The sequence below is a fragment of the Antrostomus carolinensis genome, unplaced genomic scaffold (genome assembly GCF_000700745.2).
Source record: "Antrostomus carolinensis isolate BGI_N321 unplaced genomic scaffold, ASM70074v2 scaffold7915, whole genome shotgun sequence".
In the NCBI taxonomy this organism is placed as follows: Eukaryota; Metazoa; Chordata; class Aves; order Caprimulgiformes; family Caprimulgidae; genus Antrostomus; species Antrostomus carolinensis.
The window spans coordinates 16,020-42,893 of NW_010318402.1; the positions used below are offsets into that span (position 1 = coordinate 16,020).

General features: G+C 36.7%; 1 protein-coding gene across 1 annotated transcript in view; it reads right to left on the bottom strand.

Annotated features, from left to right (window-relative positions):
* Positions 1-857: 857 nt before the first annotated feature.
* The window catches only part of LOC104518849 (mannosyl-oligosaccharide 1,2-alpha-mannosidase IA), a 29,662-nt gene continuing 3,645 nt past the window's right edge, over positions 858-26,874 (bottom strand). The window contains exons 3-7 of the mRNA XM_010168885.2: positions 24,120-24,235; positions 10,563-10,782; positions 9,586-9,758; positions 3,790-3,905; positions 858-1,761 (exon numbers count right to left, since the gene is read on the bottom strand). Coding sequence (XP_010167187.2) covers positions 1,635-1,761; positions 3,790-3,905; positions 9,586-9,758; positions 10,563-10,782; positions 24,120-24,235 — 752 coding nt within the window. The 3' untranslated portion in view covers positions 858-1,634. The remainder of the gene's footprint in view (positions 1,762-3,789; positions 3,906-9,585; positions 9,759-10,562; positions 10,783-24,119; positions 24,236-26,874) is intronic.

The following is a 26,874-nucleotide window of genomic DNA, read 5'->3' on the forward strand; positions in this document are numbered from 1 at the left end:
TGCTCTTGGATTCTACCTAAGAAAATGTACATTGCAGACCTCTATCAGTATAAAAATTACTCTGTAATGCCTAAACAAACAAATGTGCTTCCTCAGCTGTGATTAGCTATGCTGGACATGTGAGCTATCTTACTAAATACATTTAAAGAAGATTATGTTGAGAACTGTGTTTGTTTTGCTGCAGTCCAATCGGTGAATAATGTGCTTCCCATAATGAATGGGAAGTCAGGTGCTATACCCTACTCAAAACGTATGAAAGTCATCCTGTCACTAAATAAAAACATAGGTAGACTTAATAATCATGTAAACCATTCCAAACTACACTGAAGTAGAAACAGGAATTACTTGCGCCTTTTTTTTCCTCTTTTATTTATTTATTTCCCCCGCCTTTGGTGACACCACAAAGTAAAATATTTTAGGCAAAGCTATTACCTTTCTCAGCAAGCCAGGGCTCTAATCTAGGGAATATTTTTAAGCACACTGCATTTCTGTCACTTGGAGAAGATAGATTGGTGCTTTCAGAAGGTCTTAGTTCTATGCTGGATAATTTCCTCCCTAAATTATTATCTTCTTTTAAGGAGAAAAGTTTCTTTCAAGGCACCTGAACATCTAGTATTATTCAGGTAAATACATTAAATTGCCTTGTGATAATAAACTGTCAAGTCTAAACCTGAATGTTTGAGGAAGTCACAGAAAACCAAACAAATTGTCTCTGGTATAATTCTCAGCTCAGCTTTCAGGAAAATGTAATCAGGTATTATTGTTTTGTCTTTTTTACCATCCGACCAAGTGAAAGCTACTGGACTAAATATATAAAGAAGGTAAGACTCCCTTTTTTAATAAGAAATTACTATCTTATTTTACTCCATAGTAGCCTGACTAAAGACATGAGAATAACACCATGTAGAAAAGGAAGGAAACAATTCATTCTATTACAATACTCTAATAAAAAAAACCTGAAAAACTACAGACTGCTAACTAATGTGCTAAAATCATAAAATCTAAGTTTAGACTAACTTTAATGCATACTGCAGTTTCAGAGTTGTGTCTGCATGAGATGAAAATATTCCTATGTAGACTTCATTGACAATGAAATACATCAGATACTTTACCAAATAATGATAGACCCGCATAAGAAGAGGCTGTCACAGTCACAAGATTTGTCTTGGATGACACACAAAAATTAACATATAAAACAAATTAACATAGAACAAAAAAAATAAAAGAAAAAAGCTCTTATACTTCAATATGGCTTTTTGCAACATGGCAAAATATTACAGCTTAAAGCAGACATCTCCTCACAGAGGAGAGAAGAATTTTGCAGTCAAATTAAAAGCATAACAGGAAACGAGTAACATGCAGACCCTCTGCTCTTTTTGGCCAAGATGACACTGCAACCTAACAAAATCTGGAGAGATGTCCTATTTCTCTTATAAGAAGTGGTTCAGGTGGATAAAGAGGAATGAAATTTTACCATAATCAGTTGGAGTCCATTCATAAATATTTACTGTTAAAGGAAACAGACTGCAAAACACTTGATTTAAAAATTTAACTCAGGAATTTAAAAGCAAATCATGTGCCCAAGTCCTGGAAAAAAACATAAGGAATGAAACAAAATATAACTTAATCTTCATCTATTTCTGGTTTTCTTCTTTATTCCCATCCTCTTTGTGAAGAACAGGGAGAGGATGAGCTTCTGTGTTGAAGACCCAGTGTTCAAATGGAAGAAGATCATCTTCAGAAAACAGCAAATATAGGTACCTGGCAAGAAAACAAGCAGGAAATGTGACCACATCAGGGAGGGGAAACTAGAGTGGTTTTCAGGAAAACATAAATACCTGATTTCCCTGAATGAATGTATCAATGGAAACAGCTGACCAAACACAAAACACCCGTAAGTCCCAGGATTACAATGGTTTGCACTAAGCTTTGGGGCTACTCAACTCAGATGGGACTTAAGGGCAATAGCAACTGGAGACCAACATGTAAGTCCCAGGATTACAATGGTTTGCACTACTCAACTCAGATGGGACTTAAGGGCAATAGCAACTGGAGACCAACAAAAGAACGCCTCTATCCTGATAGAGGACAAAGAAGTTTATGCTATCAAGGTTAAACAACAGTTCACTTCACTTCCATTTCATCCTCTATAATTTTATTACATATTGTTTTGGTAATATACAACCATAGTATTTTTTTTTCATCCCAAATATCCACATATATCAAGGTGTAGGAATGAAAACACCGTAGTCCAATCCTGTCTTACTTCTGAGAACAATGTGTGGCTTAGGATTTTTAAAGAAGAAAACTAGCAGGAGCTTGGCCAGCCATTTACTAAGATAAGGTTCATTAAAACCAGTAGTTAACGATAAACAAATCCAATGTTTTAATTTTTCGTCTTGATACAAGGTAGTAGCTACTGTAGCATGATTATTGAAGTCTGCTTAGCAAATAAAATTTTATTTTTTTGAAATCACCATCCTTTCCTTAAGGGTTTTCTTGGTCTAATTCTGATAGGCCAATGTAAAAAGTATAGTAGAGGCTGTACACTATCTCAAAAAAAAAAAAAAGGATGTACATAAATGTATATATGACTTTTCATTTACTCGAGTATTATACTTTCTGTTGAACTAGCATGACTGCTTCTTTCTGATCTTTGACACTTTCTCTTGCACAGCAAAAAAAGTCATGAGATGAAGACAAAACTTCCTTTATTTCATTAAAAACTTAGGAGATGGTGATAGATAATGAATGCTTTTGGTTTTCCTCTTAGCAGGCTGTTGTGAGCTTACCATGCAAGTTTTTTTCTTTGTAGTTTTAAAATGAAAACAATGCAATACAAGCCTGGTAAGTCCTCTGTCTACTCAATTTGTTTCACTAGTTGTCCTGGTTTTGCTAGGATAGAGTTAATTTTCTTCTTTCTTAGTAGCTAGAATAGCTGTGTTTTGGTTTCAGTGTGGGGTTTGTTATGAGAAGAATGTTGATAAGGTACTAATGTTTTTAGTCACTGCTGGAAGTCAAAGGACATCATGTTTGGGTAGTTTGGAAGTACAAAGGACTGGGAGGGGGAAACACGGTAATTAGCAAACCCCCAAAATGACATCTGGATGTGCCAGTGAGATATTCCATATCATATCATGTCATGTTCAGTATATTAATGAGGGCTGACTGGAAAGCTAGGGGTTTCTCTCAGGAATCACTTGGGCTCGGTCTTCCGGGATTGCAGTTTTGGGTTCAGGGTGCCTTTTTGCTCCACTGGGATTGCTACTGGCAGGTGGTGAGCAATTGTGCTGTGCATCATTCGTTTATATATATTATCATTATCATTACTATTTTAAGTTTATTTTACGCCAATTATTAAATTGTTCTTATCTCAACCTATGAGTCTCCTTACCTTTACCCCTCCAGCTCTCTCCCCTATTCCCTGGGTGGGGGGTGAGGGATGTGGGGGGGGTGCAAGCAGCTGTGTGGTGTTTGGCTGCTAGCCAAGTTAAACTACTACATTAGTGATGGCATATATAATTAGATCTTATCAAAGCGAGGAGATGTAATTGCTCAACAAAGACTACCAAGTACCTTTATCAGAAGTAAAGGCAATTTCTAAAAGTCATAGCATTTAGTTTGATACAGAAAGAAAAAAAAAAAAGCTCCCCATCATCTAAGAAAAGCTCTACTTTATCAGTCAGATTTTGTTATGTGAATGTGGAGGGTACTAATGATAAATATTTATCTCTAAAGATGATACACAGAACTACTTCATATTAATGAAATTCAACTTTCTTAACTTACTTGAGTGTCTCTGAAAGGAAGAAACTTTGCTGCACATCATCATGGCTTTCATGATTGTTATAAACATCTCTAATGCCAGAATAGCCACCGTCTACTCTGCAATGTTTTTCCAGTGCCTGAAGAGGGGGGAAAAAAACACCAGTGGGGTTAACAGAATGAATAATCTGTCAGTTTTTCTTGGTTTGACAATAAAACTAGCAAAAAAAAGTCACTATTTTTTTGATAAAGAGATGAAAACTAGATAGAGCTCTAGATAGAAAACTTTTTAAAAAGACATAGGCACATGTCTAATTTTACATTTAGGAAGAGAAGCAAAATTATAAATTAATAAAAAGTGAACACAAATCAGTTTTCAGAAGGAAAGACATGGATGGAAAGATATATGTATTTTCACTTATTTTCCTTTTCCTCTTTTTAATAGGAATAACAATAGCCTCTCTCTCATAGGCTTGTCTATCAGCCTTCAGAGATTATGTCACATATACCTTTCTTTTTCATATTTTAGTGCTTAAAAATTATTGTGATAGAATGAGTATCACGATAAAGACCAGTCTTTTCCTTATCTCCTGTAAGTCACTTCGAAAAAGGGAAGTCAACTCTCCATTTTTCTATGTAAGTTGTTTGATTTCTCTTTGCAATTATTTCATTTTTCAATGGGAAACCTCTGATACTGGGCTGTGACTGAATTTCTTTTCTGCAGTAGGCACTATTTTTCTTTGATACCTTTCTGAAAAAGCTTTGTGTGTTACACAGGAGTAGATGGAAAGCTAGGATGTGGCTGGACTCAACGCAGTATGTTTTAGATGTAAGAATGTGTTTTTCTCTAACTAGTTTCCAAACTGTGTATTCAGTTAAAAGGTATAAAACAAATAACTGATTCCTATTTTACAATAAAAAGGAGCACAGGGACCACCTAAAAATATAATTTCTTTCTGACCACAGGCATGTTCTGTATGATCAGCTTATTTTGAAGGAGAAAAAAGATCAGATGGAAGGTGTATACAGAAGGGAAAAAACCATGTACCTGATGCTGGAAGTGTAGAAGGTATATACAGATATACTATTTAATAAACTTTGCTGCTTTGCTTTATTTTAGACAGGCGTTTGCATTAGAAAGTTGGTACCCCTATATGAGCCATAACGTCTTTAAATAGACTGCTATCCAATACTTTATTTGAGTATTAGTTCTCTTAAACACTTTTAAAATATTAATTCATCTTTTTTCTTGATAATTGACCTATTTAACAAGGTCAAAAGTATTCTTAGCCTCTTCATTTTTCTTATTCTGTTTTATAATAACTCTCTGGTATCATGCAGTATAATAAATTTTAGGATCATAGAATGTCTTGGGTTGGAAAGGACCTTAAAGATCACCTAGTTCCAACCCCCCTGCTGTGGACAGGGTTGCCAACCAATAGATCAGGCTGCCCAGGGCCCCATCCAATCTTCAACAAAGGAGTGAGGAGATTCTAAGATGATTATATTTAAAACAACTCATTATTCAAAAACAAATCCACAGACTCACAGAATGTTGGGGACTGGAAGGGACCTCGAAAGATCATCTAGTCCAATCCCCCTGCTGGAGCAGGAAATACTCTTTGGCCTTAAGTAACTTCTCACAGTGAAAATGACAGTAAACATGATGGATTACTACATTTACTCAGGGCCACACTACTCTGAAACATGGTGCTTGCTGTGGAGACAGGTATTGGAACAATAACTTCCAGACAAAAATACCTGGAGCTTTATCAAACCCCCGACAGAGAGATGGAAGACAACCAGTTCCTCTATATGTGAAGTTACTACAAATGTCACTAGAGTGATTACAGGATATGTAGATTTTATTTAGGGAAAAAAAAAATGCTGCTTTTCAAACCACATACTGCAAAAAGCTATGAAAAAGCAGAAGATATGTCTATACAAGCAAACAGGGAGAATAAGCATTTTCTGATGAGAAATGGGAATAAAAGTCACTAATAATTACTGAGGTATCCATCGCCTCCCCTTGCACTAAAGGCTGTTCAAGATCTGTGTTTTGCTGTGAGTAGATATCCTAAACGTCCTTGTTTTTGCTGGAGTCCCTGTAGCTATCTGCATGTATTTAGCTTGCATGTCAGGCTCTCCGTAGTTTTCACTGGAGAGTAAGCTGCCTATTGTATATTTAAAAGAGATTTTTCTCCAGGAGAGATCCTTTAAAATATAACAGGCCTATTTGTCTTTCCTTACGTGTCTTTAGGTTCTTTAATTTTCCTGGACACTTTTACTAAGTGACAAATATACTTAAGTGTAAACAAGTAATTTCCCCTGGCTGGTTACTCCTTCCCTCTCATCTACTTCAACCTGCAATGAATTCAAAATGCTGAATCTGTGTCTGGATTTTCAATGTCAAACACAAGATTATGTTTTCCAAAGCACAGCAGAAGAACTTGAAGGATAAGGCTATTATTAAAAGGAACATCTGCATTCTAAACAGGGCGAGGTAAAATAAAAGCAAATTGCATCGGGGGTTTATGTGCTCTAACATGTAGTTAGAGCCTTCTTTATTAATTCATTGTAGGGAGATACTGTACAGGCACCTGAATACGCTGCTGTGGTGGAAACGAAGAGGTTAATTTGCTCCATGTTAGCCATCTGGTGGTATCTACTCGATGCAAATGTGAAGTATCTTACCTCTCAAAGCTACTTTCCACTTAACTAAAGAAACAGGATGTTTACATGCAGCATTAGTAGGATTAAAAGGCTCTGGGTCCTCACCCTCCTTTAACTGGCAGTAATGGCCTTTTGTGCCCATACCTGCAGTTTCAGAGTACAGTGATGTTCACACTGACAGTGGGGTAGTGGTGGGTGGGAAGAAACAATCAAACACATTTTAAATTAGTATTTCTCAGAAAAATGAGGGTGGCTAAGATCAGTTACGCTACAGTAATGGAAAACATCAAGGGGAGTGAAAACTGTCTGACAGTCTCAAAGTATCATAAAGGGAAAAAACAAAGGAAGTACTGTGAATTCTAAATATGTGCTGCATTTATAATGCAGAAAGGGAGACTTTCAAGAGCTAAGCTGAGAAAACCTTTCTGACTCAGTAACAGGGGATATTGCTGTTGGTCATAACTGCATTTTCTCCAGCTGCTGAAGTACACAAAGAATAATCTTGGACTCAAATTAAAGCAGCAAAGCAAGTTTCCAAAGAAAAAATGGAGAGGCTAGAGCATGTTTTTAGTCTATTAAAGTTAGAGAAAGAATTGATAGACTTGTTGGAGAGTTTAGAAGTTGTGACCTGTAGAGCAACCTCCTTTTCAATGACAAAGGTACTGGGAAACAAACCTAATGAGTTATTGCCAGTGTCATGAATTGAAAATCAACATGAAACACCTGAACAACAACTTTTTTAGGCAACAACAAATGGTCTGATTGTTCCCCCATTTTTCTTGTTTCAAGAAGCTTCCTCTTTGTGCCACGTGTTGGTAATTAAACCAGCCATAGTCAGTGGTCAGGGACTTCCCCAAGAACAAAAGGGTGGAGTGATGTGCTCTCTGGTGCAAGAAGGAGCAGAATTTATGAAATGGTTGTAGGAAGCTATCATGACACGTGCTGGAACAAAAAAATACAGTATCAGGTGGAGCTGTATGGGCTATAAACATCAAGGAAGAAAAGAAAAAAAAAGAAAAAAAAAAGATTTGAAACCTACAACTGACTGTGTAACTTCTGTGAAGCTGTAAGATTTTTTTTCGTGAAACACTCAGATGCACATTAGGACAGTGGAAGATGGGTCTGTACAGATGAGACCAGCTGCATCTCCCATGAATGGGCTCTAATCCACTACATTAGAGCCAGAAGAGAGTAACCACAAGAATGTTAAACAAGGAACACATAGGGAGTACTAAGAAGGTAAACGAGTGTACGAACTTGAAATAAACACAAACAAACTGAACCAACAGGGTAAAGAATAATAATAAGGAAAACATTTCAATTGCTTATAACAATGTTATCGGTGTGGGCAGCAACAATGAGTCGGGAAAAACATCTCCTGGAGAAGGAACACTTGGCATTGCTGAAGCCTGGTGGGATGACTTCCATAAACAGCCATTGTAAATGTTCCAATTATAATCTGCCTGGGAAGATTCCAGTAGTAAAATGTGTGCCTATGGGTGGTGTTAGCAAAGAAGAAAGTAAAGGGAACAGCACTCTAAATTAGAGGGTTTTTTTAAAAAAAATTGTTTTGGAATCATTAACTCAGAAGCATATTGTTTCAGGGCCAATAAAATCAACACCTGAGGGAGGCAAATAAAATGCCCTAAATAACTATAGTCTACCTAGCTGAATACAGTGTTGACTGCAGATATGGAATTGCTGTGAATATTCAAACAAGGAGGAGTTAGAGAGTAGAAGTATAGTTAATGCTAGCAGCTATTCTTTTATAGAAAGCAGATTTTACTATAAATTTAATTCTTCAAGAATATCTAATCACCAAACTTGAAACACACTTTTTCACAGCACTTGCACAACATTTGAGATACATTCAATATCTCACACAGTGGATACTGAATACAATTACACATCTTGTTTGCTGTTGAGGGAGTCAGGTAACTGGTGGCTGAGGCAGCCAGGTACATGGAGTCATAACCCAGTAATAACTCTCTAGTAGGGTCCCTCAGGGATGAGAAATTGCATGACACAAGTCTACAGGCTTTGCCCTTAGTATAGTGTAACCTTCTACAACTGGCAGTGTGGGCCCCTCCAAGAAAGTTATACACTCTTAGAAACAAGAGGTGTTGGACAAACTGACAAAGAGGATGTTTTTGAAATCCTGCAAAGTAGTAACTCTGCAAAGGAGAGGTCACTGTGAACAAAATGCTGCACAGAGGTTTTTTTGGTTTTGTTTTTGTTTTTTTTTTCCGTATACAGAGCCACAAAAATAATGTTCTTCAGCTTCCTCTGTCTCCTATAAGATCTCAGTCTGCTTAGAAATTCCAAAGGAACAGTGAAAGACAGAAAATTTAGCAAGGGCAACATCAATGTTAAGAGAAAATAAGTAAACTCTAGAAATAAGGACTCAATACCTGGAAGATGAAACATGGTAAATCCAAAGGCTCTCATCTCTAACAGTAAGTGATTAACTACTGAAATAAGAGAAACAATGGATTTGGCAAGCCAATTTTTGCAGTATAGACTAGCTACCCTCTTGGAAGGCCTGTGCTAGACAAACACGAATAGCTAGGTTCAACATGACTCATTGAAGCTCAAAGGCTAGTGGGACACAGAAATTTAAATCTAGAAGAGACTGTTACCATTAGTGGAGTTCAGTCCAGATGACCTATGCTTTTTGAAAGTGACCCATGTTTTAAATGTTTGGTACTGTCTGGTACTTCATCTTGACCTTCATCACCTTAATTAAAATCACCTTTGTAAAATTACTGTTGAAAATACACTTCATAAAACTTATTTCCGTGTTCAAGGCTCAAATTTGACACAAGTCTGCGCTTGCTGTTCACATGCAACAATACTCAACATCTTAAGCAGTATATCCAAATATGACCCTGATCTGAGAAATATTTAAGAAGGAGAAATCACAAGACGTTTTTCTAATAGACAATAGCAGCAGTATTTAGTTTTGTCAAAATGATCTTAATCTTAGTTCATCTATTTAGTAAATGAACCCCTAGAAATTTGAATTGATATTACTGACTTAAAGTAAGTGTTTACTCTCTAACTGTTAAACAATATCCAGATACCATTCAATAGCTCACTTAACAAGATATTAGAATTCAATAATTAAGAAGTCCCATAGAACATTACCTCTACAGCTTCCCATCCCCACTGCCTGTACTTTGGGTCATGAGTGAGTCGCCACATGTACATGTAGGTCTCTATGACTTCTGGTCGTAGGATGTAGTATTTTTCATTTTGTCTTGTAGCAATGGCCTCAACACCACCATCAAATCTGAAGGCTTCTGGTCCCAGTTTCATGCCTAGCCAATATAAAAACACATGCTAAAATAAAAGCATTAAAAAAAGTTTCAAATTACATAACCTACCAAATCAACTATCCTTTCATATGACACAAGCCAGGTTATCCAAAAGGTATATAATTTCTGAAAGATACTGCAGCACCTCCTGTTTTTAATATTTTGTACATAATTGACAGTAGGAGAGAGCTGTTCCTCATCAATGCCTTGAACAGCAGTTCCAGTTTGAACAGTGATGCTAACATTTGCATTCTGAAAAACTTCATATAACTAGAAATGTGAAATTTTGCTTAAAAGACAAGGATATTTGCTTTTCTATATCAAACTGGAAAATACACTCTGGGACCTGAAATGCTGCCAGGGTTATTTTTGTAAGAAGATGAAAGAATCCAAAGAAATTTCCTGTACAGAAATCCACTTTCTTTGTGCAATTCTATTTTTCGCAGCATTGTACCAACAGAACTGAGAATAAAATAAATTTTTGAGCTTAACGCATGATTAATAGCTATACTGACATATAAATTAACAGGTTTCCTCTCTTATTTGTATTAGGATATACAGAAATTGGCAAAGTGAAAAAAAAAAGCTGTCATGTTAATCACTACAGTGAATAGATATGATTCAGGTGCATAGAAATTATAAAACAGAGCAGCCGTTCTTAAAGTTACTCTTGGAGCAAAGTAGCATTTGCTCAGGAAGGATGAAGAGTTCTCACAACTTTCATGCAGCATTATGCAAAAATACCAATGGCTGCCTTCACAAAGTCAAACTGTGAAACTAAACTAAACTCTGTAATGCAGCACTTACTTGTACGGTCATAGGATTCATGGCACGTCCTCGCAATTTCAGCACCCAGCTCGATGTGATGGCCTGTCTTGTCATTAGGTGCTCCGTCTGCTCCAAGAGCAAACATGCCTCCAGCAAAACAAGTGAGATGTCCCATCTTGTGCTCAAGCAGTCCACCCTTCCACTCAGCAATGTACATCAGCCCCCCACTTGATTTGCGAATGAGGTGGGTCTCTATGGCCTGCAAAAGTACACGACTTCAAACCAAAGTCTTTGGTAAAGTGTGAAGGACAAAGACAGAGTTGTCTTGTGTGTTGGTTGGTTTTTCTCCCTATCGCCTTTGCTTATAAAGTGCAATGGATAATATGAGCTAGCATAACTCCACAGTGCAGCCAAACCAACACACATTAGCATGTGTAATGATGATTAATTTTGCTAAAACTTGGAGCAATTTATGCAGTACAATTTACAAAAATGTTGGAAAGATCAAAAAATACACTTCCATTTTAAACTTCTTTATTTCTTTCCCTTTTTACTTTGAGCAATTTCAGTAATTTCACTTTCAATGGTGATTAGCCATTGCTTCAGCTTCCATAATTCCCATTGTAATTCTAACTTAAAGGATGTGGTTATTGATATAATTTCATGTCAGTTATATGCAGACATAATTCATATTCAAAATGCCTGGCTCAGTGAGTGCACTAAATGATGGTAGGCCTCTGAGTCTATATGGCATTCCCAAAGTCCAATGAATTTCCCCTCCCAGACTGAATTCCTCTGTAGTTATCAATCAAGAGTAGGGTCTCACTGAGATTTATGGAAATAAAAACCCAAGCAGAATAAAAATATACAAATCTCCTAGAGAGAATTAGAAGTCAGTGCTGTTAGCAATGTACGGTCACTGATTACAAAATCCAGGAAAACAACCTTCCCTTATGACAGGAACAGAATTAAAACGATAGAGGAGATGCAGAGAGGCACATTAATTAGAAACCCACACAGAAAGTAAGCTATTACTCTTTAAAGGGTAATAGAGAGGAGATAAACAACGCTATCATACATTCTGTTATCTAGCAGTCTTCTGGCTTATTCTGTTGAAATAATAAGATCCAGAATCAGTACTTAACATGCATTAAACAAGAGAAAAAACATGAATAAAATATCAGTACAGAGAACTATTAACAAAAAAGTCAGGATTGAAAAAAAAGTGTTATCAAGAGAAGGTACTGATTGTAGTTATTTCTTCCCTTTTAAACATCTGTAAAGGTTGTTTTTATAAGCTTGACAAATCTTCTCTAAACTAGAAGCATCAGTAGAATAATTGTATAAATTTTTACTTACCAAGTAGCTTTTTTGTGCCAAGAATGTCGTACTGAAAACAACACTTTGTTTACCACTAATATTAGTGCAAAGCAGTTTAGTAAGGATGTTGTCTGCCCACCTCCAGACCCATTATTGGCTCAGAAAACTCCTCCATCCCTTTCTTTCCTCAATTGTATGTTTTTAGCACTAGTACCTACTGAAAGCATACCTAAATTTTAAAGCAGCAGTAAATAATGAAGATTCCCGTACTTTAAACAAATCCTGCATAAATCAACCTATAAAAAGAGGAATTAAATATGAAAGAGAAAAGGTGGGAAAACCGTTTCCTTAAGCATCCAAGATGAAAGAATTACTGAGGCTGAGTTGGTGTCAAGCTAATTGGTGGTCGTGTATTCCACATGCATATAAAAAAGCTTTTCTGTCAGACTGGGAAATTAGTAAAGAAATATCTAGGTACTTTTTAAAAAAATAATGTTCTTTAAAACATGTGTATAAAATACTTGAATTTATAATTAAAGAAATGACAGAAGAGGGTTCAAAGAACCTGCTACAAAATGTATTAAAGCACAAACAGGCAAAATTTATGAGAAGATAGAAGTAATTGGAAACCTGCCAGAATCTTTCAGAGTTCTGTTCACATTTTTATGAAACGATTCATATTCTGTAATAGGATGCCTTATTGTTGAAAACACACAACAATTTTGTGGGAAATAGCTTTCAGACTACTTAGGCATTCTAAAAAATAAGCTACCTAAAACAGAGTTCAGAAATGCAAAACTTTTAATTTAATTATCTTTCATGAAACCTTTCAGCATGGTATCCCCATCTCACCAAATAAACAATTCTGGCAATAGTTAATAACCCCACTAGTCAATTAACTGTTGAGTCAGAATTAATTTAAAAAATAAACAAATATAACAACAGATTGATGACTAAATTTGCCTACATTGCATTTTTTTTTAGTAAAGAATTAATGAAAGACAGAATGAAGTATTACCATACCTGACAGAAATAACAGTAATCATGCACCATCAGAATTATAGTAACTAGACCAGAGTTAATTCTCATAGTATGAAAATGGATTTTGCAATACCAATTAGTCTTTCAGAGTTTTTTTTTCCCCCCTCTTTTTGCTCAGGATTAAAGTTCAGGTTGAAAAAAGATGACTTCCACTTGGGAAATTTTAAAATTATTCTAGAAAACTGGTGTTAAGAAACTAACAAATTTATGTTAATTGAAAAATCAATATATATTTCCAAATTGATTATTCATGTTTAGTAAAGTAAATAATCTTGGTTTTATAAATGAGTCCTATTAAGAACTAGTACATATGCCTATTTAAAGTAATTTTTATTATGTAAGCATCTTATTTAGAGCTATTTTTATTAGGTAATTATTTGATATGGTACAGACTTTCAAATTGCCTTGCCATACTTTGTGCAATCATGGGTCCCTGTGTAATAGATAATGCCTATACTGATGTATAAACCTTTATTAAAGGCATGTTAGGTAACTAATCATTTTTACCTAGACATGAAATACAGATAACCTTTCACATGTACAAATAACCTTCAAAAGTCATAAACTCAAGTGTGCTGAACTTGCAAGTCCATCAGCACTCGCAAACTCTTATTCTGGAAGACAGGAAAACAAATACTGTAACTTGGTGAAGCCTAAACTTCATCGGAAGTTTTATGCTTATGAAGTAATAGTTTATAGAAGTTACATGATTTAAGCAAACTGACCTCAACCAAACAGCTTTTGTAAAGCACAAAAAGGCAGGGGAGCGTCTCTTCCCAGAGGGCTGGAAACTCTTTCTGTGCTGCTGGGTGGTGCAGCAGTAGAGCTCACAAAACCACTCCCAGGCAGCTGACAGTGGGACTGTCAAAAGCTTCAACTAAATCTGAGAAGTTTCTTCACGGGCCATATTTGGTCTGAGCAGGACAAACTGTTTTTGTCAGATATAGGTTTCCCTTTTCTCATCACTATTCATCTACCCTCCGACTGAGAACAGAGAGACTGAAACAACATTCACCAAAGGGTTGCTAATGAATTTGGAGTATCAAAGTCGCATGAAGTTTGAAATAATTCCAGCATGACATTGAAGTGTTAGATTATAATGAATTTGTTATGTGTGTTTCAGTTGTTTCAGGAACCCAACATTAAAAAAAAAGTTATTCTTAAAAAAATCAGCACATTTAGAAAGCCTCAAAAATTAAATGCTTTTGATCTTAAAAAAATTTATAACCTGCATGAGTAGAACATATCAAAGAAACTCCCCAACATTAACTACTGATGAATGTATTCACAGAAATTTGGAAATCCTGTATCGATAACAGTATTTGCAGCATTAAGACATGGTAAATGTCTTAATGCTGCAAATACTGTTTTTTCTTTTCCCAGCAAGTCCAACCTAACTATAGTGCAAGTCCAACCTAACTATAGTTTAATTTCAGAATTACTTCCAAATATTGTTAAAGCACTGGTTCTGGAATGTATAATGTTCGTATAATGCATTTGTATAATAAAATATTTTCAAAGTAAACAATAAAGAAAAATCAGTACTCTTTCAATTATCAATTCTGAATCTATACTCGAACTGTCAAAGTGCCGTCTCGTCACCCATCTGTAGGAAATTCACAAAACTACTATTCACATTTTTAATATTCATTTGGTTATACTATAATGGCATATACTTCTGTGCGCAGCACGTCAGAATATTTTTCAGTGAGTTTCACAAAGGTTGTGAGTGCCATCAGGCTGGACTGAACTTTCTGAGACATTCATTTTTTAAATAAGCTTGAGGCCCAGAGCTGTACTACATCACTATCTGGAATACATGGACAATTGTTTTAAGTGTAAAAAAACCCCTGAACATAAAGTTGAGAAAGTACTAGGATGAGAAAGAAATACTGTCAGTTTAAATGAAGATATAATAAGAGTCTCCAAACTTGAGCAGTAGGATGGAAGGCAGGGTTTCAATCCCACAGTGACATGCTACTTGCTGTCTGCGGTGCTGTGGGTGCAGCTCTGGCAGGGAACTCAAGTTACTAAAACAAGTTATTATAAAAGGAGAATAAGTAGTATGGTGACAAAGATCTAAGTGAAAGATGACCCAAGTGAAAAGCTCTGTTTTTTAATTTCCTACCTAGAATAAATTTACTTTTATTTTGATAAAATTATCTACACATTTTAGAAAGGTACACATTTGTTTGAATTGCAGTTGTATTATAAGATGGTCCCCACCTATGATTAATTCCTTCTTGTTCTACTTGCAGATCAAGTGGTGTCATATTTATCACTATAGAGATTATTATTTAATTTTACTATAATGAATATTCTCAGTATAAACCAATATACAATATCTGCAAAAAATCAAAAAAGCTAGAAAAATGTGATCTTTCATTAGTTGAAAATACATTATTGATGAATAATTGTTTGGAGCTGGTACAGTTTTTCTTTTAAGTAAATAGAAATTTCATGTTACTGTTTTCCAGAATATATTTCTGCATTCAAACAGAATTCTTTCTTTCTATCAAGCTAAAGCAGAGAGACTGTGCAACATAAAAGGTCGCAAAGAAAATGTGTCTGCAAATGTATGTTCTCAAAGGGAGCAATAGCAGATGCTAACTGACCAAAAAACCCCATTAAAACAAACAAACAAAAAAACAGACAACCTGATTTTACACTGTAGTGGACAAAAAGGAGAGAGAGGAAGGGAAACTAAAGGAAAATAAGCAACATTTGCCAATATTTAAAGAAACAAATTCACTACATGTAAAACTGATGGGACATACAGTTTGTGGTGTACCTGCAAGCTCTTATAACCAGACTGACTTTTACAGCTGATACAGTTCCTGGCAATTTTTTTTTTTTTTTGTGCTTTTATGTAAGGCTCTGCATTTAATCCTCACTGCAATAAAGCCTTTAGCTAAATTACTTTTTTTTTCCATCTTGTGGGAAATTATTCCTTCTATACAACAACTGTAAAAATGCTTGAGCACTCAATTAGAAACACAAACAGTCCCGTTTATGGTTTGAATTGTGTTACTTGTATTGCACCTTGTATTACTCCTAGCATCTTTCTCAAACAGTCCCGTTTATGGTTTGAATTGTGACTCAAGTGCACCTTGTATTACTCCTAGCATCTTTCTCATGAGTTTGCATGTTATAATTATGCCCTTGCCTATTTGTCACACTGGAAGAACTGCAGTGAATGAGACATTATGAATTGTTTAGGTTACAGGATTGCTCATTGCGTGCGTGTGTAATTGACAGCACAAAAGAGAAATGCTTCGATTTTTCGATTTTTCCCAACCTGATTTCCTCTCCCTCCTGCCCCCTTTCTTAAGGTGATATGTTTTGTATTCTGTGCTTATCAGCCTGTTCCTTAACCTTTATATTATACTGCCAGTCCTTACCCTTGCAAAATTAAGCAGAACTGGACCCTCCTAATAAATACCCATTTTCCTTCATTCAGTTTTCACTCCTTTAAGTTTTCGCACAGCTTAAACACTGTCTTCACCGCCCCCTTCCTCAATCCCTGGCTTGATCTTGTGATTGGGAAGTCTTTCATCTACCCTTTGAGTTGTTTAGGATGTTTAACTGTAGTGCTTATAGAGAAACCTAGAGGATACAGAACTGAAGTCATCTCACTGTTCAAATGAGTAAAAAAACCCAATCAACAAGCCTATTTTTAATAGAGGGTGTTCTCTTGGTGGATTATGCTGACAGGTAATAAAAATACAAACAGAGATGCCTACAGAGCACAGATGTGGCCTTCTCAGGAAGAATGTTCTGCACCTCAAAGTAGTTCTATTCAAAACAAACACATGCCACAAAAAGTTAATTCTGCTAAAGAAGCAGGGATAACAAGCTACAACCCTCAAAATGCAATGTAAAACTGCAGTTCTACTTCCTCTAACATTTAGGCGTTTTGACTCTCCTATTACAATAATGGTTTAATTATGATTAATGAATTATTCAATGACTACTGCTGTTTTAACAACAAAACCCAGGTGTTTCATTTCCCACCTCAAGATATCCCTGTAGCTGGAGATAAAACTGTCTTGCAAGTCATAGTTACATATTTCCATACATTAATAAATTTGAAACTTCAAAAATATGATCCTAGTTCTAAATTTCCACGGTTTATAATGTTTGTTTTGGGGATAATTACAACTCTGCAGGCTTCTTTACAACAAAGTGCTATAAATTATCTCAGTCCAAACTTTTAATATATTTTTCCCCCAGGAATCTTCCTCATAAACAGTATTTTGATGATTTGAAGCAATAGTGAGCATGAAAGAGAATTCTACCATGTGATATTTCCAATAATTCAAAAATGTATAATGTTATTTGCTTATTTATTTTAATATTTACGGCTTGCACCAATACATTTTATTGCTCTGAAACAACACATGGCAGGCAGGTCAGGACTACTGTGCTTTTGCATGCTGTGAGTTTCTAAGTCAACTGCCTGTTTTCTTGACTTTAAGATACTTCCCTCATGTTTTCTCTGTTGAGTTGATCTAATGTTATATCTACTTCAGCAATCTTTGTAATTCATCAAATTTATCCTTTATCCAAAATTCCAATGAGTTTATTATGAGAGGTTTAAGATTTGCATTGTTCCATTACTACAGCTGTTTTGGAGATGGCAGAAAAACATTGCACTTTTTTTTTTTAAACTTTGTATTTATTAGTTGATCCTGTTTTCTTAAATACAATTCATACAGGTTTTAAATATGTATTACAAGATGCACGAATCACGTGAAAGCATACAGTCAGAAAAATTAGGATGGAATAGGAAGTTCAAGCCCTTGTTACAATTTATTTGAATACTTCTGACAAAGTGGCATCTTCTTATCCTGAGGTCATTACTGCTTACTAAACTGTACTTTAAAAATCAAAACTGAAATCTGAACACAAAAGAACTTTCACTTGTTTAAACACAACATATAAGAAGCATTTTGAAAGCAATAAGGCACTTAACTGCTTTTGGACTTAAGACATGTTATACAGACAAGCTTACATGTGAAATGAAATATGAATGCTTATAATGGGAGATGTCTAAATTTTTAAAATGGAAATGTTGGCAAGCATTTAACTACTATGATACTTGTCCATCTGATCACTAAAAAGATGATTACGTACTAGGGAAAATTGGTAACTTAATTTTGTCTGAAAATCTGCTTAGTTTTTTTTTTTTCCCCTATATAGCTCTATTCATGTCTCTAAAAGCATCAATACTCTTGCACTAAATGTACTTGATGCTGTGTGCTACCAGAAGGCTAGATTTATTCATAATCTTAAAACAGTATTAATGGAATGGCATCAATCAAAGGAAGTGACTCTAAAAATATTACATTATGTATTTTTTGAATATTCTAGAACAAATATCACTCCTGACAATTTTTTTTCTGTCAAAAAAGGAAGGGAAAATAGCACAAGTTGTAAGGAGACATCTCCTCTGACAGCAAGAGCAAAGCCACAAGCAAAAAGGGGACGATTTCTCTTGCAGGACTTTTCTAGTTAAAATCCTCCTTAAAGAGTTCTAACAACATTATAGCTTGCTGCTTCTCCTGACAGTACATAAACAAGCAAACATTTTAATAAGTACTTTCTATAGTTACCAATTTAAAAATCTGCAGAAGCCTGTCTTTCGTCTTGATGTTTTCTATAAGAAGTTGTAGAAAGCCTCAAACCTCCTGTCAAGAGGGGAAATACAGTAACGAGAATAAAAAGGAGCAGCGAGCCCTCTGGATGCTCTTGTCTGTTAAGTGTAATGAATCTTGTGTTCCTACATAATACAGTTACACTATCGCTACGTGCAGGAAACCAGTGCAGCCGGGTGATAAATATTTTAAACATGACAGCTGACAAAATATGTAAATAAACTCCATATTTCTTCATTTTTCCACATTTAATTTATACACAATACCTCCCCTCACAAAAAAAAAAAAAAAAAAAAAGAAAAAAGAAAAAGAAAAAGAAAAAGAAAGAAGTATGCAGTGGGAATGCTGGGCCCCCTGCACCAACTGCTTCATTCTGATGATGGGCTCCTATTGCACCACCCTGCCTGCCCTATTTATGCATTTCCTTCAACACCAAGAAGTGCTCAAGTATTGACTCTTCAATTTGTTAATATACTTTCGGCTTTACCCAGTATGACAAACTATTCTGAGTTGTTGCAGTTTTGTCATTGTCCACATCAGTTACGCAGTTTTTAAGATCACTATGATCACAAAGCAAACCACTTCAAGCAAGTTAATGGAACTGCAATCAGCACAGACCAGCCACCAGATTGTCACCACAGTTCAACAGACTCTCATGAAACTCTGGAGATGAAAAGGGCCTACCTGCCAATATTGCATTTTCAGTTTGCTAACAACACTTTGTTTTCTCCCTCATTTCAGTGAGAAAGGAGTCTACATGGATTTGGTTCATTCATTTGAAAGGCTGAAATCTTGACAGGTCTGAAAAATATTCACTACATCACACTGACAATTAAATATACCAAAAAAACCCTCCAAAACAAAATCAAAACCACAGTTTCCTTTGGCAGAGTAAAAACTGAGTATATTAAGGGTAGTGTCAAAAGTTAGCAATGTGCTGAAAAAATTAATAAAAAATTAAAAAGTGATCCTATGTATTTTCTGTCTGAATACTCAAAATCCTGAGGCCAAAGAGGACTTTTCCTCTTTTGATACCCACAAAAGTTTATTGCATTCCTTAATCGCACAACCCAGCCTACCATCAGGCTGACTTTCAGTGGTGCTGTTGAAATCTGGCAGAGATGAAATCTGCCACAGCCATGGCACTGCTTTACCACACCTATTCTTCTTTTCACTATTTCCATTGTTTGTACTTACACGTGCTCGGTTCTCTGGAGATCACTAGTTTTTTTGTTCCAATCTTTCCAGCTGTTACCCAGTAAGAAAAATTAAACAATCTAAATGTCTAAAAGTAAACTATCCTGACTACAGATAAAACTGCAGCTTGCAGTGGCTTTACCTCTCTGACACCATGGGGCCCCCACGGGCTGCACTGCACGGAGCTGCTTGGGAAGTGCTGGGGAGGGTTTCTCCCTGGGCCGAGTTACTGCTCTCTTTGCAGCCTTTAGATATGGTACTTCTCTAGAAATACACTGAGGAGGGAATGAAGGCAGTGCCACAGAGAGAGAAGAAATATTTAAGATGCAGGAAGCTTGCAGCAACGGCCATAAATAAATGTAATAGGGAAATTTGGAGAAAATACCTAACCATTGGACATCAAGCATGAGATAAACCTATTACCAGGAGTACTGGGAAAATTGCCCTTCAACTTAGAAAATGAGGGCTGACACATTCAAGAGGGGAGGATTTGATGCAGTTGCTTGTGACACCACTGCTGCTAGACCAGACTTAAGTGAACCCAGAAGGTCCATTTGTGCTCTGAATTATCATGTTCTCTTACTAAGCCTACTCAGAACTGTGTCTCAAGACAACTGCATTAACTGAAAAGAGTGGAATGGTTCCTGTCCTGGATACTTGCAAAGACTGATAGATTATTCTATGGCCAGTTACATCCTCAAAATATGACTAAAATCTGAATACGTGTTTGTTCTGTAACTAAATGTTACATGCTATCCATTGAAATCAGTCTAAGAAGATCTCTTACTTCCTGTATTATGTGAAACAGGACATTATTGGCATTGCTTTTCAAAAGAGAAAAATAAATTACATTTAAAATACAATCACTTGTCTTTTTGTGCAAATTCTAGAGTTTATGAATCCCTCTGATGGCCTTATAAATACATTCATAGTATGCTCTGTTGTTCAAAACAAGGACAGGACGCGGGCAGGGCCGCCCCGCCGCGTCGTGTGTCCCGGGAAGGGACCGAGAGATGCCTCCATCCCTCCGGGCTTGCCAGGCTCCCAGACCTGGCGCTGGGAGGGAGAGGGCAGGAGCCTGACGCATGCTTGCCAGGAGCAGAAAATGCAAACCAATTGCTGGCCTTGCAAACATCCTCCCTCTTAAGAAAGGAGACGTTTATTCACAAGAGATTTGAGTAAAGGCAGCATTTAAAACAATGTCATTAACTCCCTGCATCTGCGTAAGGAACGTCTGAGTGTGGCAGTTTGCTTGTTTGGGTCACAGCTTTGTTCAGTCTATTTAACGTCTCCTTTTCACCCCATTACTCACAGCCCTGTCACACACAACGGCACAGCACGGGGAGTTTAAGGTCATGCACATTTTTGAGGCTATTTAATTACAACCCATGGATTGTGTTTCAAACCTTGCTTATTACAGCTGGATTGGAGCTAGTCAATCATTAGATCTCTCTAATACGCTATCTCTATCCCTTTTCCCATTAGAAATAAATTCTTCTTTAAATGGCATCAAAGACACATCTTATTCATAGCAAGCAGAAAAAGTTTTTAAACATAGTCTGACATCTTAGTTATTGCTTTTAACTTAAGCCATAAAACAATCTATAGGTGCTACAAAAATTCTAATAGAAAGAACTCTGTGTTTCTAATATGAGTTACAGAACAAGGTAAGAAATAACCCTAAAGCTTTATCTAAATAAATGTCAGCTTTTCACAGTGAACTGAAACTCACCATATATTTTCATTTGTGGTTTCTGGATAGCAGAAGATATTGAATTAGGCATCAAACCTTCACATCGCTCTTTCAAAATTTGGTGTGTATGGGCTGGACTGAACGGCCAGGAATAATCACGCTGTTCCCTTTGGCATAGTCTTAAAAAGATTCTGATAGCGTCAGGGGAAATTTATCCAAGAAAATATGAAGCAGACTCAGAATGCTGAAACGATGTAGGCTTAGTCATAAAGAAAGTCTGCAGCTTGTGCAGACACTTAAATTAGCTTTAATTTAGATAAGTAAGGGATCGATAGCAATAAAGTCAGTATCAGCATGGATTTCAAAGCAGGCTAGTTATTCCAGTGAAGAACCCACCATCTCCATGGGGCCCAACCAGTCCGCAGTTTCTGTGAGACTGCAACTTCCGTGCTGTTCTCTGAACAAGCTACATTACAACATCAAGCTGTACCTCCACGTGCTGCATGTACACTTTTCAGCTTCAGTACAGATGCACTCAGTATAGACAACATGAACGCCACTGCTGAGAAAATACTGGAAATGGCATTCAACCAGCAGCGTGGTGAAACCTGGCACATATTTAGTGATCACTTGGCCCTCTCAAACACTGCTGCAGCCCACACGGACACACCTCAGAGCACTCCTGGCCCTCTTCCCCGACGACCGTCCAACAGCAGGTAGCTCTCCATGCCCTGGGCAGTTTGGGCTGGCTCAGGTGTGGCCCAGGCACACTGCCACCATGCAGCTGACATGGGATGGCACACGTGCTTGTGTGGTGCAAGGCAAGAAAGACTTCCCGACGTACCTTGCTTCAGCTATGCTCAAGTCAGGGGAAGGTGAACCTTCAGCCTTAGTAGAAGCAGCCCAGCGCTGGCCATCGAGGCACTGGGCTCTCTCAGACTCTGTTATCGGCTGGGATCGACGTGCCCCTGCTGTTCCCTGGCAGGACAGGAGTCAATGCGCACACAGTCCCACCGACAAGGGTGACCACCACACCACATTTGGGACCACCACACCACATTTGGGATATTCTAACTGCAGTGGTTTCCAGAAGAGCTGTACTAGCAAAAGCACATTTTTTACTGCGTGCGTCTATGCGCCAGTGCTTACCTTGTGTAAGAATGTATTTGAAAGAAAAAAATGATGTTATTAAACAAGTGGAAGCAGAAGACTGAAGCAGCTTTGAGGTGCTCCAAAATGCCTTCCATGGTAAGATGAATTGAAACCGTATTATCAGACACTTTGTTCTGTCTTTTTAGCTGCCAACCTAATGACTGAGCTATTATAGTATCACTGTTCTTACGTTATAGCCTCAAATGCACTCAAACCTAATTTAAAATCCACCTTTTGCTCTGAAGCTAAAACCATGTTAGTGGTGAAAATGAGGCCAACTGCATCCAAATTTGCACTTAAAAAATTAAAGGCAGGATTTTCTTAGCAGAGGATACTTGGTTGTCTAATTTACTACCACCAGAGATCATGCCCTCCCTTAAATCATGACATATGACTTTTCTCTCTAATTTAAAAAAAAAAAAAAAAAAAAAAAAAAGCTGCAATGAGCTGGAGCTGTATTTTTTAAATGCTACCACTTTATTTGGTGTAGGAAGTAAAAAGAGACTTATGTCTCTTCCCCTAGGGACAGCATATTTCCAGATGTATGAAAGAAAAAGCAGATACTATTTAGCATCTCGAAGCCTTGTCTACAGATGCACTGTACATACACACAGTTAGTAAGAGATAAATTAGTAAGTCCTGGCCTGAGAAAGCTTCCCGTCAAAACAGGAAGGATGAAAGGATGGGGAAAAAAGAAGTAATATATATTTTTATATATATTTGAAAGCAAAGAACCTAGAAAATAGATCATTTGCCTATTGCAATGACCTAAGACTGTAAGGAAACCCTGTAAATACGGACTTAAACTTAATTCCCGAGTCTCAATCCAGTGTCACAAAACCATTACTTCTCCCAAAACAGTATATTAAGGAAATACCATCAATAACAAAGCAAATTGCAGACTAGAAGGATCATAAATAAAATACCACATAGAAATGTAAGTATGAACAATTCTGACTTTTAAAAACTTCCTCTTGTGCCCAATTTGAATAATTGCCTGTTTTATAGAAGCTGGCAAATATATGCCTCTTGTAATAAAAAGTCACTGAGCACCAAAATTTCTGTTTCCATTTAGAATTATCCACCATAATATATTGATTCCTGTGTTGATCACAATCAAAATATTGTTATGGCTTACATATGAGGTCCCCCTCCTGGATATAAAGAAAAAGGACAGAAGGAATGTATTTAGGGAAAACTGAGGAAAAAAGAATTGAACTTCTACCTGAGAACTACTTGTAGACACATTTTTTGTTGCATATTTCCTATTTTTCTCCTCCAGTGCTAGAGAGAGCTGACTGTTTTCCAGCTGGAAAAAAACCAGCTATACTTCAAGACTTTCCCCTTTCCCACAGTATCTGTATTCCTCTAGCATTTACATTTTATGAAATCTTTTTGAAAGAGAAACTAGTTCTTTAAAAATCCACACTGTGGTGGCAAAGACCTTAATCTCTCACATTGTCCCCAGAGCCTGTCTCTTTAGGATTATTATAGATTAGATTATTATGGAAAGGAAGATTTAAATATCTTATTTACCTGAACAGCGTCATAATACATTTTCTTGCCTTCTTCATCTGTCTTGTCTGACATCAGCCATGCCTTGAGCAAATATTCATAAAAGCTGTCCCCAAGTCCTCCAATGGAAACATGATCTAAAAAGGGAAGAAAGATTCAACAGCAAATTTCATCTTTAGCCTGGGCAATAAAATACAATTACAGTTTGAAACAGTGCATTTAATGCATTTAAACATCTCTTCCTACAACAGTCTTTAATAAATGTAAAACTGGAACCTCAGGAAAAACTTAACTGGTATATGCAGATAATTATTTCTTCAATTGCTAACTTTTTCATCAGGCCAAAGCACAATAGTTACTTAATACCCACAATGTGCTACAGGAGTTCACGGCAAAGAAACAAGAATTTATATGTGTGACTTCTAACTCATTTAGTCTATCCCATTCAAAAAATGTGCTAACCTAAGTTCTTTTTAATTTTAAAACCAGGAAAAAAGTGAGAAAGTGCTCTCTAATTTCTCAAAGTCTTTCCCTCTTAACATGCAGGCTTTTTTTTTTTTTTTTCCTCTTTTATTCACTATTGCTCCATTTGAGTCACTTCACAAAAAAGACCAAAATATTTTAGCTCCTTACTTCAGAGTTGAATTTCAGGTTATTTTATGCCATTTCAAAATGCCGACCCATACGTTTAAAAATAATACTACATTTTTGAACATCCGGCTGCTCTCAGAACTCAGCAGTGGATCTAGAAAGGAAAAAGATGACTTTGCCACATCTACAGATGATTATTGCTATCATGCCGCTTTATTCTGCCCTACGCTTACTATGTGAAATGATCTGGTACTAGTAGAGGTGCTGTGATTATTCAGCTGCATACATTTAGGACGTGAGCCTGCAGCATTAACAGCGAGTCAGATTGTCTGATGTCAGTTGCACCAATGATGTGAAAGTTGTTGGTGATCTCAGCTGCTTGCACAAGCCTGCACTCACGGGCTGTCCAAGAGCCTACAAGATCCTTGGAAAAATTTCAATAGGCTTTCATATGATTTCAGCATAGATCCCCTAAATACATTAAATACTACAATTATAAAGTGTTTCTCTGGGCTCCGTTAAACTGAGAACACTAGCTAGAGGTTTTATTTTTTTAAAGTAGATGCTGCCTGGTAACATTACGGGATTTGGCATTTATTGAGTCTCCAGTGAAAGGATTTCAAAGTGCTTTACCAGGACTACTCATTGATAGCTGCCAATTTTACAGCGCGGAAGGCGTCCGCTAATTCCACCCAAGACATCCAGGGTGGAGATGTGGGTACATGCATCACGCAGCAAATTCATGAGTCATACCACAAAATTCTGGGCATGAGAAAAGCAGAAAATGCACAGGGTAATCCAAGCTCATAAAGCGAGATGCAGAAGAGTTAGTGGTACAGAGCTCCCACTGCCCAACACCTAACTGATCTTGGCTTCAAAGTAATGCCTCCTTTGCATTCAAAAAACCACAGATAATTTATTTTTAAATTCCTTTGCGTCTTCTCTTCATGGAATGCCTCCTTTTGCCTACTGAACAGGTTGCAAAGCCATGCAAATGTAGAAGATACATTTTTTTTCTTTTCAAACTTTATTAACAATGTCTTTTTCCTCCACTAGCCTGGGACATAAAAAAAATAATTTAGTTTTCCAAATGTATCCTGTCCCTTTGCCTAACGAATACATTGTACCATCAAACCTGGGTTATAAACTGCTTTTTCCCCACCTCCTCTTTTGAATGAGATATATTAGATTTCTGTAAAGAATACACTATTTATTTAATTAAATGTTCATTATCCAAAAGGAAAAGAAGCTTCTTAAAAAAAAAAAAAGAGAACATTTTCAATGATCGAAGGCTGATCTTTGAACAGCAGCATTTAAATGACCTTTACTGTTTCCTAAATAAATTACCATAGAAACCTCTGACATTTGCAAACTAAATAGCACAAGCACAGTTTCATCAATAATAAGCCCTGTTATTATATACATTATTGCAGTAGACAAATCCAATTGACGCATGCTGCAGCAAATCACTGTCAGTTTACTGTCAAAATAACAAGGGCTAAATGAATTTACAGGAACAATGGCAGTGATCCAGCAGGGTCCTTCACAGTTGCAGCACTGCTAGAGAAGAAATGTTCAGAAACTATTCTCCCCCTCTCCACTTGATGTTTGAGAGATAACACTTCTATCTTGTACCAATTAATGGTCTAAATTTTTTTTTTTTCCTGTTGTAATCAAGTGAAAACAGCCCAGAAAAGCAATCTCAAATAAAACATCTCTTAAGTCTTACATTCTGATCTCCTACTATGGGGAAGAAAAAAATCACAGGGGCAACTGAATTGGAAGAGATGCAACAAGATCAAATTTGGTTTTGCTGCTTCAGCGTGCTAGGGGCTGACCTGCATCAACATCCGTGTCCATCACTTGCACATGCAGGAAGCTAATTGCTACATCAGTACTACATGCTATTTATTGGAAAGCAAACCTGGTATAAACTGTAAGTTTTCCTGTGCACACCAGCAAAACTGGCATTTAACGTGAATGACAAGTACTTACGACACAATTATATTAAAAAGAAGGAAATGGCAAAGGCCATAAGGCAGAGTAAGCATTTGACTGCTTTAAAAAAGATAAGGCAGAGCCACTAATGGTGTCAGCAACTAGAAAGATCTGCTCTCATGCAGCTCACCAAAAGGCTGAGTTTCTGCAGCTGACTGAAGCTGAGGAAGGAGGTAACTGGACCTTG